The following is a 12,500-nucleotide window of genomic DNA, read 5'->3' on the forward strand; positions in this document are numbered from 1 at the left end:
CGGCACAATCAATTATGGAGGACAGCTCCCAAAACGAGCGCATAATGCATTATCATCATCCCCCGTGATTGTGTCGTGTCTGGGTGCGCGCCGCAATGCTGGAGTGCAATTGTATTATTAAAGGCGATTAGCGCAACGATAACATTGCTACAATTAAAATGGAAGAGGGGACGGTTATCCTTCAGGATGCATCCATCATGCGTGCGGAGAGTTGCTCGGCGGCTGCGCGCCGTCCACAGCCGAGGTTAATCCAGCTGTCAGTCTGAATAAAAGCGCCGCGGCCTCAGGTGACGTCCGGATGGACTCGTAAACCGGCTCGGCGTGGCCGCCCAGGCGCCCGGTGACCCGCCGCTGCCATATTTTCATCCTCTTTTAAAGAGACAACAGGCAAAACACAAACAAACTTAGCAAGACGCGCGCGGAAAATGAAAAGCAGGCGCAGCTTGTGCGCTCCTAATGTACTCTATAAAGGAGGAGAATGGAGTCGTGAAAGTATGCAGTGAGCATTTGTTAAAGGGCTGTGTGTGTGTGTGTGTGTGTGTGTGTGTGTGTGTGTGTGTGTGTGCGTGTGTTTGAATTGTGCTCTCGTACGAGCACAAATGTGTTTTGTGCATGGCATAACTTAATCATGGATGTAACGTAGAGCATGTATTTAGAGAGTGCCAGCTATTGATCTATATCTCAATGTGCCTTGAATGTGGTACTCATACAGGCAGGGCTGTCAGTGACAAATTCCTCTTTTTCTGTAAGGGAATGTTTCTGTTCCTCCTGCTATCTTTCTTTCTCTCTCTCTCTCTCTCTCTATCACACACTCTCTCTCTCTCCCTGCCAGTGTCTGTTTGCCTCTCTCTCACTCCTTATCTCTCTTGCTCTCTATTTTAATCTTTATCTCTCTCTCTCTCTCTGTCTCTCTGAAGGCTAGCAGAGAGAGAGATGTGCCACAGGGCTGCTCTCATTTTGGTGATGGCAGCCTCCTGTCTCTGCTCTATAGCGCTGGTCACCGGCTCCACATCAGGGTAATAATGACAGCTGATCTTTCATCTGGCGCTGGCCAAATTTCAGAGCCATCCATCTTCCGGGCGGCGCTAACGCTATTCTACTGTCGGTGGCTCGCTGTCACGGCCCGGGCGCACGTACCCCCCTGCAAGACCTCAAAGTCGTTAAATTAGAGAAACATTAATTAAGAGGAGCTTGTTTTCCACCAGAGCCTCATTCCTGCACGACTACCACCACTTTTTTTTATTATAATTATTTCATCTTGATTTTCACCCGGAGAGTCGTACTTGTCTGTGTCTCTCTGTCGAGCTAAAGCATAAAAAGTGATGATGGCGCAATTGTGCGCCGTGCGTCGGTGTCATTAGTACGTGACAGTTGTAACAGATTAACTCCCACGGAGGATGATGTGGGGCTAATTTCGTAATGAGAACAGATGATCCTGGTGACCGGGCCTCGTCCCCCTCAAAAAAAAAAAAGCGGCGCGTGCGATGGCCGAACACGAGTGCGTCGTGATGGATAATGCCGCTCGATATATTTCATTTCGCCGTCCGAGTCGAATGACAACTGCTGGCCATTGACTGAAAGCAATCTTTTTAAAAGGGACCTTTTGCTAAGTATCAGATGGAAGTGATTCGTCCGTATGCTTGGGTGTCACTGCCTCAGGGGGGGAGGGTGGATGCGCGGGAGCGGGCTCAGTTATTGATTGGTCTTGAATGGATCACGCCCTCCGCCAATGCAGCTGTAAGTAGTAATGGTAGTAGTAGCCGTAGCGGTAGCAGCTCTGTGAAGTGCCGGGCCGCTTGTGGTTTTTTTGTCGAGAGTGATGTGGGGACGACGACTTTGAAGCGAAACCAATTCTGACCCAAATGGCCCTTGTGCTTACTTAGTAATTCGTCCTGAGGGCTCAGTGTCTCAGTGTCTTTGACCGAGCAGATAATTATGTTAACCAGATCAAGTTACGCCACCGATGCTGCTGTCACCACAGCCTCATAATGCCTGACGGTGATGCTCTTACACTGTTATTGTTATTTTTCTTTTTGAAATATTTAATCCAAATTTAACTCAAATCAGAAGCCTGTTCCCTTTTTTTTTTTTCGTGAGAACATGATACAGTGTCTTGGGAAATTGTGTTTGGCATTTGCTGATCCCTCTGAGCAGTCGCTTAAGCAAATACTGAGGGGCAATTAAATGAGAGGAAAAAATGGGACCCAAATTCCAAGCGTGTTTTATTTTTTACAGTTGCATTCTTTCTCTAGACATTTTCGTTGTTAAGTTTGGAAAAACATTGTTCTCCCTTGTTTGAGCTTTTTTTTTTTTGGAGATCACAACTGTTCTTCTCTTTATTAATGCTCTAACTGTAATAACAGGTAGTGTTATTGAAATAAAATCCTATGCTCCATATGCCAAGCACTACTTGTCCTGTTTTTATCTTCTCTGAGAAGGACAAAAAAAGACCCAGTTGAAAACAATACTGGCTGTCTCCTCAATAATCCCAACCACATGTTTCCTTTGATGGTTCTGGGGTAGTGTAATTATGCTACCTCATCAAACCAAAGATGTTTTGTTATACCATTATTTTTTTATAGTGCTCGCACTCACAAGTGTGTGTGAGATGTTTTTCTTAGCCCTCTGCTACTTATTAAAGCAGCCCCTGTGAAGATGTTTGTCAGAGCAATTTGTTTAGTCTGACAGATTTGCATGTTAACGCATACATTTTCTACTTCTGCGGGGAGCATCCCTGTCGAATGGCACGCATGTCTCTGCTTTGTGTGTGTGTGTGTGTGTGTGTGTGTGTGTGTGTTTGTGTGTGCATCTGTGTGTGTTTGTACAGTATGTGCGTGTGTGTGTGTGTGTGTGTGTGTGTGTGTGTGTCTGTGTGTATGTGTGTGCGTGTGCATGATTGTGTGTTGGTTCAGCTATGGTGTCTCTATAATGCCTGATAATATTTTCCGTGATGGAATTACTTTGTATCTTTTGCCCTATTTACTCACGTCTCAAGTCTGACTGTATGTGTGCACTGCAGGTATTTCCCTTTTTGTAACGAATTCAAGATGTTATTTTTTATGATTAACGTTATTGGGTAAACACACAAAAGCTTCAAAGTCTCCCTCAATGACACTGCAAAGGCTGTGGGTGGCCACATCAAAGTGGAGTACCTTGGGTTTCTTTAGGCCTTAATGAGAGCCAGGGTTTACCAGCCTTGACTTGAGTCCGCCATCTGTGAACGAGGAGAGCATTTTATATTACTGCCTCCAATGGCAGGCTCCTTGGCGTGTTTATGAAGGGGACTGCTGCTTTTATATTCAAGAGCACCTCTCGAATACCTTTGTTCAGGCTTATTTTACTATCCCGTCAGCATCATTGCCTCTCCATGTCGGATCATGGGCAGAATGTATTTACATTAACTAACGTATGGACTGTGGGGGTAGGAGGTGGTGAGAGTTTTTTTTTTTTTGACAAATTTAAGATTTCGTTGAACAAACTTGCCGCTTCCGTGTTTTTACAGTGGCCTCGAAAGCCCCAATTTGGCCACAACAAAGCGCTGCCTCCCAAGCCGTGTGTACAAACATCAGAGTTCATTACAGTCCACTTCTGCTTCTCCAGCCCACCCCCACCACACCCCTCCCCTCCATTCTGTCTGCAGAGGGGGAAGAAGTGAGGGAAAATCAGCTTCCTCCATTTTATGAGGTCAATTAATGGTTCACATTGGTTCATATGAGTGGACAGCACGTACAAGTCATTTCCACTCCTCGGTAATAAAAAATTAAGTTTGTCGAGATGAGGCCGCGAGACAGGGAGCCTTAATGTCAAAGCGACAATGAATGCAAATACCTTTGATGTGAGTTTCCGTCTGCGTTTTTTTCCCCTCTCGTTTGCCATTTTATTTATTTATTTGTGAGTTTATTTTCTTTAGCCTGTTTAGGTCATTTGTGAATCAAAGGATTGGCTGCGTGGCATTTTTGCGTTTTGTTTGACAAGAGCATTTACAACCTATTGTTCCAGTGGTCCCCCCCCTCCACACCCAAACAAAGACAGATAGGCTCGAGACCAGTCATTTAATTAGCACCGGATCCACGGCTTTCGACTGCGGCAACGCAATTATGCATTCCACAGGCGTTCGCAGGTCCTATTTCACGGAGGGGGAGAGAAGAGAGAGAGAGTGAGAGAGAGAGAGAGAAAGCAAATCTTCTCGGAGGGCTCATACAGTACATCTTTCCCTTCCATTTAAGAGAAGGTAAATAGCAAAGACAGACAGCTTCATTAGACAGCTTCTGAGGGGCGGCAGGCGGGTGGATTGTCGCTTAAATAGTGGGCTTTTACCGGAGGGCACCCGGCAGCCGTCCCCTAGATCAATTACAGCTGACATTATTGTTTGTCGTGAGCTCTTCCAGGACGTTGGGCTAAAGACACGGGCAGGACCCGGGCTCTCGTGCCACGGCCCCCCGAAAATGTAATTTTCCTGCTCTTTTGCTTTCATTCCACAAACAATAAATCATTCAGTTGAAGAGATAATAAAGTGCCAAGTAGGAACTGGTTTAATTTTTGTCAAGGGAAATCTTCCCTCTTTCTCTCCCTCTCTCTCTCACTCTCTCCTCTCTCTCTTTCTCTCTCCCCCCCTCTCTCTCTCTCTGTCTAGTAAGGGATAATGCAGAAGTAAAAGAGAGAGCTGATGAGAATAGAGACACAGCTAGCCCTTATGTTAGTGCTGCCCCCCCCCCCATACACACACACACACACACACACACACACACCACCACCACTCTCAGTCCACCCTCTCCCCTCCTCTCTTCTGTCTGCCACCTTTTCATTACCTCTGTCCGAAAGGATGTGGTTTGCGTTTCAATATGTCACCACTCCTCTGGTCCGCAGTGCTTTGGATGGAAATGTTCGAGCTTAGTGCAGTGTGCAAGCGGGAGATCACAGTCTGCTTCGATTAGCTGAGTTAGCCGCCAACTCTCAGGTTAATAATTTCTCTGTGATATCACATATCCGCTCACAAATTGAAACAGTGCGATTGGGTTATTCAGGTTTCGTGTGTATGATGTTTTTTATTATTTTTTGAAGGCATGCATATGTATTTAATTCTCTCTTCGTGATACTTGAAAACCACAGGACTGGATAAACTGGCATTTCGGTTGAAGTCGTAGGGGGACATAGACGCCCCTAATGCTTCAGATCCGACAGATCTGTGAACGATTTCGGGCCAGACCTGATTCTGAGCCGTTTCCTTCCCAGGGTTAAGCCCTTTTTCTTTAAAAAAGAAAAAAAGCCTCAAACACATTTCAACATCTGACAGACTTCATGGGACAACACCAAGCACAGTAAACAAATCAGACCAATCCGTGTGTTCCTTTTAGAGCCTGCCAATCGCATTTTGAAGTGAATCCCCAATTTCATAGTGATGGTCTTGATGCTTTTCCAAATTTAGAAGATAAAGAAGGAGGATTCTCTAAACCGATGCAAATTAAGTCCATTAGAGTCTCTCTTTCAAGTTGTGTGCTTCTCTCTTCACAAGGAGCAGTTTGTTTTCCCCGCACAGAGCCTGCTCTGTTCTCTCTGTGCAATTCCAAAATTGAGATCATTTCTCATTCTCCCGTATTAAAGAATTAAATTGCACCCATTAATTTGGAAGAGCATTCCGTTTAAACTGTCATTTAGACTATGATTATTCCAGTGATTTGTTTGATACAAACTGCAATGTATAATTATTTGCTCCTACAGACACACATACAATAATACTCCTACAATACACACTCTCCCCGTGTGTATGTATGTTAATGTAAATGTATGTGTGTATAGGAAGGTATGCAGACCTGGGGAGATTGATGGATCAACATTTCCATCTATCTGAGAGGTTATTAGTCAGCACAATGAACCCAGGAGGTACGTATACTGGTCTGCGCCATCTTTGCTTCACAGACACATACTTCTGGGGCATTAAAGTTAAGAGTCTTACTGTACGTACGCCATGTGACTGGAATGACACATATATAGACTCTGTGGGAGGAACATATAGCTTGTCTAGCTTTGTCATTGGCCAAATAAACATAATCAATCACTGGCGACATCCAGGTCACTTGGAAAATGTTCTATTCTGGATGACTATGGGGAATATCCCAATATTAGCCTATTCTTTTTTTCCCAGTTACTTCAATATGTTAGTCTCTCTCTATTGCTAAAGCTGATTTAAAACAAAATGTGGGTGACCAAAAGCATGTACTATTAACTTCCTTATTGTTTAGCACGTTTAAGTCATGAACTCATATACATGTACATGCCAACTGTTTTAACACATTTTGTTTTAATAATCCTCTCAAAAAACTAAACCTCTGTTGGTTTAGCCTGACTTTTGTTTTGCTAGTTGGGACCCGTTGCCTTTGACATGAGAACACATGAGAGATGAGTGTAGTGGCAATAGTGAAGAGCGCATTCAGGCAGAGACAGATTAGGAAAAGAGTGCCAGTGAAAATGCAACCAGTTCTCTATACCTCTCCTTGTTTACTTGGAAAAAGCTGGAACACACAACAAACACACACCTTGCTCAGTACATACAGTGATCATAAAACAAAAAGTTATTGTGCAAACTTTGTGCAGAAAGCTCTTCCGTATTTCCAGTTTTCAGTCAGAGTGGCTGGTCTAGTTTGGTGCTTTTTAGTGGTAAGCCTTTCTAGATTAAAGGCAACTGAACAAACAAAAAAACAAACAAACAGACAAACAAACCCAAAATCAAGAGTTAGACTTCTGAGAAAACAGAAGGCACAGAAGCGTACCTCTGTTCTCCTGTCTGCTGTTGTTACTGTGTGCCATGAGGAAGTTCCCTTTGTAGTGCGTTCAAATGCAGTCTGGAGTCACTTCCCCAAATGTATCCCTGCCATAGAGGTATACCTGCGTTTGATACCACGACATGTTTCAGTGGAGGGGACAGACAAAAGTACATACACATTAAAAATAAAATTATATTAATATTAAGATTTTAAAAGTGCACACATATTTTGTTTATTTTGAAGACCCATCGGTGAAGTTTTATGACATAGTATTTTGCGGTATAATGACTGTACAAAAGACTGTATCAACATGCAACAAAATCACAGTGAAACACTTTGGATTGTAATTTGTACTTTAAAAGAATGTTGAATAGACAAAAGCGACCAATAGCCATTGAGGTGTTTTAATGAACAGCAACAAGCATCACCTTAAACAACTCAAGTGTCCCATGTCCTCATTGGACCAACCTGCTCTTTAGCTGAGCTAAGTCCCCTGAATGGGGTCGGTGGTGCCCCTCGTTGGCTTACACTGAGGGCCGTCCTGTAGACTCTTGAATGGGCCATTATAGGGGCGAAGCATCACTTAAGCCATGCAGAACATGAAAGGAGGCAGAACTGGAGGACAAGTAGAGATTAGGGCCTCCAGAGAACAGTCTTCTACTGTATGGACTACCCCCCCACACACACACACACCCCACAAGAAGTTTTGCCACACTCAAACACACAGATACACACACACAAACAAACAAACACACACACACACACACACACACACACACACACACACACACACACACACACACACACACACACACACACACACACACACACACACACAGACACAGGACACAGGCACATACACCCTGTGCGTCCCTACATCAGCATAAGAGTTGTCATTCATGGCCCTCAGGACAAGAGTGGAGGTCTATTTGAATGACAAAACCAGGGGGAGTCATAATATCAGTCTTTAATAAGTATTTTCTCTCCAAGCTGTTTGTGTGTGCTGATGTCTTGTGAATTCGCTCAGATACCCCCCACCCCCCCTCTTCGCTCAGCGCCGCACAAAGGCGGGATAACAGTCAATCGGGCCGTGGAGTGCCTGTGAAAAGTAGCTATGTGCATGAATGCTCCTCTCAATTTGCTCCCGCCCGCCGCCCGTAAGTATCCTGCAATCACACGGCAATGGCGGCGCCACTTTTAATTGAGTCCAGTCGTGTGAGCCGTAATTGATTCAGACTCTGTACTCGACGAGAGGCGCCTTTTACAAGGTGCTGCTTGGCTTCACCACCACTCACCCCGCCGCCTCCCTCCAGCCCATCTCCTCCTCCTCCTCCTCCTCCTTTGCTCTTTAATCTGCTTTTCCTTTTTAATGTTTGGGAAAGGACGGAACGTGTTTCCCTGTGAATCTGCGTTCCATCTTTCTCATGGAAATGAATGTTTCTTTTCCTGAGGAAGAAAAGTGTCACAGAGAAGGAGAGCTGTTTTCTCTCTCTCTCTCTCTCTCTCTCTCTCTCTGTGCGTCTCCATGTCTCTCTCTTTTCTTGTCTTCTCTTTCTTTCTTTTTTTGTCCTCTTCCCAATCTTTTTTCCCCCCCTTTTCTTTTGGAGTGCGGTTCGATGCAGATCCAGGCACTCACCGAGCCCCTCTTGGCTACTGATGCCACTTTCATACCAAAGCAAAGAGTTGTTTTATGGATTAGCCCTCTGTTTTGCTTCCCCCTTTTTGTACCTTGAGCCAAACAACAAAAAAAAGAGGAGAAAAAAATAAAATAGAAAAATAATAAAGCCACCCGCCCCCCCTCCCCCCTGCACCCACACAAAAAAATAAAAGCGACTCAATCAATTTCACCGGAGATACTGAAGTTTTCTTTAAAGCGTTTGTGTGTGGCGCCTTTGAAAGAGGAAGACCAAAACTCGTCTACACCCCACCCCCCTTTCCCCCATCCACTCCTCCACTGCCAGCTCCTCTCCACCACCACCTCCACCACCACCTACCCCATCATGCTTTTTGATCCCCCCCTGTTCAAAGTAACGGGGGAGCGCGAGTGGGTCCTCAGTTCAGGGACAGACTTGTGGATCTGACCTTATTTGTGCGCTCGTGTCCTTTGAAAAAGGGACAGTTTCCCCTCCACCTACTTAATCACTGTCTGGAGATGCAGCGCGGCACAGGCGCTCCAAGTGATGCGCTCTCTCTCTCTCTCTCTCTCTCTCTCTCTCTCCCCCTCTCTCTCTCTCTCCTCCTGCAGTGCTAACTTTCTTTTTTTCCCATGTCGGCCTCTAATACAGTACGCTTAATTTTTTATCAATTAGAAGGCCTTCCTCTGACCAAAATAATTTGTGTCACCCTCAGCAAAGTTAATAGAATAGCAAGTTTATTCTGGACTTTTAAAAAGAAACTGTGACATTATAAATGCACAAAAAAAAGTGAGGCAAGATCTTTGGTCCAGAGTGTTCCTAATTAGCCTGTAGCTAGCCTCATTTGAAGACACTGCTATTTTTTTCCCCTCCTTTCTATCAGCACAACTTAACTAGTCATTTGGGTAATGGCTTTCATAGCCAGCCTTTTTTTCCACAGCGGTTCTTTTTAATGCATTTAGTATTAATGGTGAGGATATTTCCATAATTTCCCCTTTACTCCACACATCTTAATTGACTGTTGTTTTTAAGGCTGTGTAAACTCTTACAGCAGATACTTTGTGTGTGTCTGTGTGTGTGTGCGTCTGTGTGTGCGTGTGTGTGTGTGTGTGTGCGTGTGTGCATGTGTGTGTGTGTGTGTGTGTGTGTTTATGAATGTTCATGTGGACATACTTATCTTTATTATTATTCTAATTACTGTAATTGTATCTATTATTAAACAGGGAAGTAAAATATTTATGTCTCTTGCTAATAAAAAAGTTACGACTCCAAAATATACTGTGGGGAAGTATCAAGTTATGTGCGAGGGATTATTATTTTAATACATGTACTGTATATTATTGGAGGTCCCTGCTGTTCTGCTGGTTCTAGTTTGTCAGGAGGGAAGTATGTTTCTCTAAGCTATTTACTCTTTTTAGGAGTCACTTTAAGTTTGATAAACACGACTGCATTGAAAGGGAGTTCACCCTCCGTTCTTTTGATAGTGGGATCACAGTGTGTTTTGTTGTCCTGTGCGAGCCGTTGAAACAGACGTCCGTGTCTCTATCAGTCAGGGGGGAGTCGCTGTAAAAAGCCACTGACCGGTGACCATGTTTCCTTTTGTTCTCCCCTCTCTCTCTTTCTCTTCCCTCTGTCTTCCTTCTCTCTCTCTTCTCTTCTCTTCTTTCTTCTCGTCCAGGCTTAGAACTTCCATTCATGATGATGCCCCACCCCCTAATCCCAGTCAGCCTGCCTCCCGCCTCGGTCACCATGGCAATGAGTCAGATGAACCATCTCAGCACCATCGCCAATATGGCTGCCGCAGCACAGGGACAGAGTCTGCCATCCAGAATGGTGACTTCCGTCATCAAGGTAACCCCTCCATGTCTCACACGGCGCTCTCTCTCGCTCTCTCTCTTTCTCTCTCTTTCTCTCTCTCTCTCTGCGTATGTCTCCGAACGTAAGTGTGGAGTTGCGTGGGAGTGTGTGTACGTGTGTGTATGGGTATATGTGTGTGTGTGTGTGTGTGTATGCGTGTGGAGGGTGGGGATTTGAATCATCTGCTATAGCAGAGAGATGTTGTGCAGCTGCACTGAGACACCCAGCTGCTGCACTGAAGAAGAGGGAGAGAGAGAGAGAGAGAGAGATAGAGAGGAAGGAAGGAGGGAAGGAAGGAAGGGGAGACAGAGGGAGGAGTGGGGAAGGAGAGGTGGAAGAGAGGGACGACGGGGGGAAAGAGATATAGGCAAGTGCCGCTAGCAAGAGGTGTCATGGCTGTCTCTGCACTGTGCACTGCTGTTCAGAGCAGCCAGACGAAGCTGTGTAGCGCTGTGATGTATTGTTTACGTACCACACAGATGTATGTTTGCAATAGCGGGCGTGTGTATGCGTGTGTGTGTGTGCAGTGTGTGTGTGTGTACAGTGTCTCTGACTGCATATGCTAACAGTGTTTTTGCTGTGCATGTGTTTTGCCTCTGTGTGAATGTGTGTCTGTGACTGCGCGTCTGATGCTCTGTGCATTTGGCGGCGTGTGGGGCTTTGTGTCTGTGTCTGCGACCGTGTCTGTGTGTGTGTGTGCTTGCGCGTGTGTGTGTGTGGATGTGGCCGACAGGAGCGCGTTCCCGACAGCCCGTCTCCCGCCCCCTCCCTGGAAGACGGCCGGAGACCAGGCAGCCATCCATCATCTCAGCGCAGCAGCAGTGTGTCCAGCTCCCCCGCACGCACCGAGAGCTCCTCAGACAGAATACGTACGTACACACACACACACACACACACACTCAACATAACAAACTCACAACACACTCATACACACATACACACACACACACCGAGAGCTCCTCAGACAGAATACGTACGTACACACACACACACACACACACTCAACATAACAAACTCACAACACACTCATACACACATACACACACACACACACCGAGAGCTCCTCAGACAGAATACGTACGTACACACACACACACACACACACACACACACACACACACACACACACTCAACATGACAAACTCACAACACACTCATACACACAAACACACACACGTGTGCACACACACTCACTCTCACACACACACACACACACCAAGAGCTTCTCAGACAGAATATGTACGTATAGCGCACACGCACTCACACACACACATGCATACACATACACGACACACTCACAACGCACACATGCACACACATGATACACACACAGCACACACATGCACACACACACACATGCTCACACATGCACACTCACATGACAAACTCACAACACAGTCATATCCACACAGACACACACACACACACACTCACACACACACACACACACACACACACACACACACACACACACACACACACACACACACACACACACACACATCCTCAGACAGAATACCCCCCCCCACACACACACACACACACACACGCACGCACACACCACAATATTCCCATCCTCCCACTCCACCACAGGCTGGCCACAGCATGTTAACTACCACTCAACACTAGTCTCAGCTCCACAAATCAGGAGGGTGAGCCTTGTCGTCACACATACAAACGGACAAAAACAATTCAGCGTTTACTACTAGCAGTTGTTACGCAGTCGATCTTTTCAAATGGCCGCTAACTGCTCAGGCGTAGTTTTCTACAATGTCAGTCTGTAGGTAGGTCTGCCACTAAGCTTAGCTCTTGTGTTTTAGAATACGCCCTTTCAGGCTATTTCATTTTAATATATAAACTTATGCAAGGTCCTCTATAAAGTCACTCATTGTCTAATGTCAAACTATGAAAAGCGTAGTGTGTGTAATAATTCAACCGCTGCTCTGCCAAGCCAGCCAGCCAGCCAGCCCTCAGTTTGTACATTTCAGATGTCCCTACTAGAGCCACTGTATGCATAGCATTAGAGCTGCAGCAAGACTCTACTGTTGAATGGGTGCTAACCAGTGCAGCCTACAGTATATTAATGGGAGTGTACTGTTAGCTAAAACACCTTTATTTATTTCTAACCATATTTGTCTGTCTGTCACTGTGTGGTGTACAAACACAGTGTGATAATAATAATATACATGTACAATAATCAAGGATTTCTGTGATAACTGGTACAAACATTCTAGAATAAAGAATTTGT

General features: G+C 45.3%; 1 protein-coding gene across 2 annotated transcripts in view; it reads left to right on the forward strand.

Moving 5' to 3' along the window:
- Positions 1-12,500, forward strand: part of dachd (dachshund d) — a 126,643-nt gene that overhangs the window by 77,852 nt on the left and 36,291 nt on the right. The window contains exons 4-6 of one of the 2 annotated variants that reach the window (XM_062534219.1): positions 5,797-5,880; positions 10,074-10,246; positions 10,986-11,121. In XM_062534219.1, the coding sequence (XP_062390203.1) occupies positions 5,797-5,880; positions 10,074-10,246; positions 10,986-11,121 (393 nt within the window). The remainder of the gene's footprint in view (positions 1-5,796; positions 5,881-10,073; positions 10,247-10,985; positions 11,122-12,500) is intronic. The other variant, XM_062534220.1, reaches the window with a different exon arrangement.

The sequence above is a fragment of the Sardina pilchardus genome, chromosome 4, assembly GCF_963854185.1.
Source record: "Sardina pilchardus chromosome 4, fSarPil1.1, whole genome shotgun sequence".
Classification (NCBI taxonomy): domain Eukaryota; kingdom Metazoa; phylum Chordata; class Actinopteri; order Clupeiformes; family Clupeidae; genus Sardina; species Sardina pilchardus.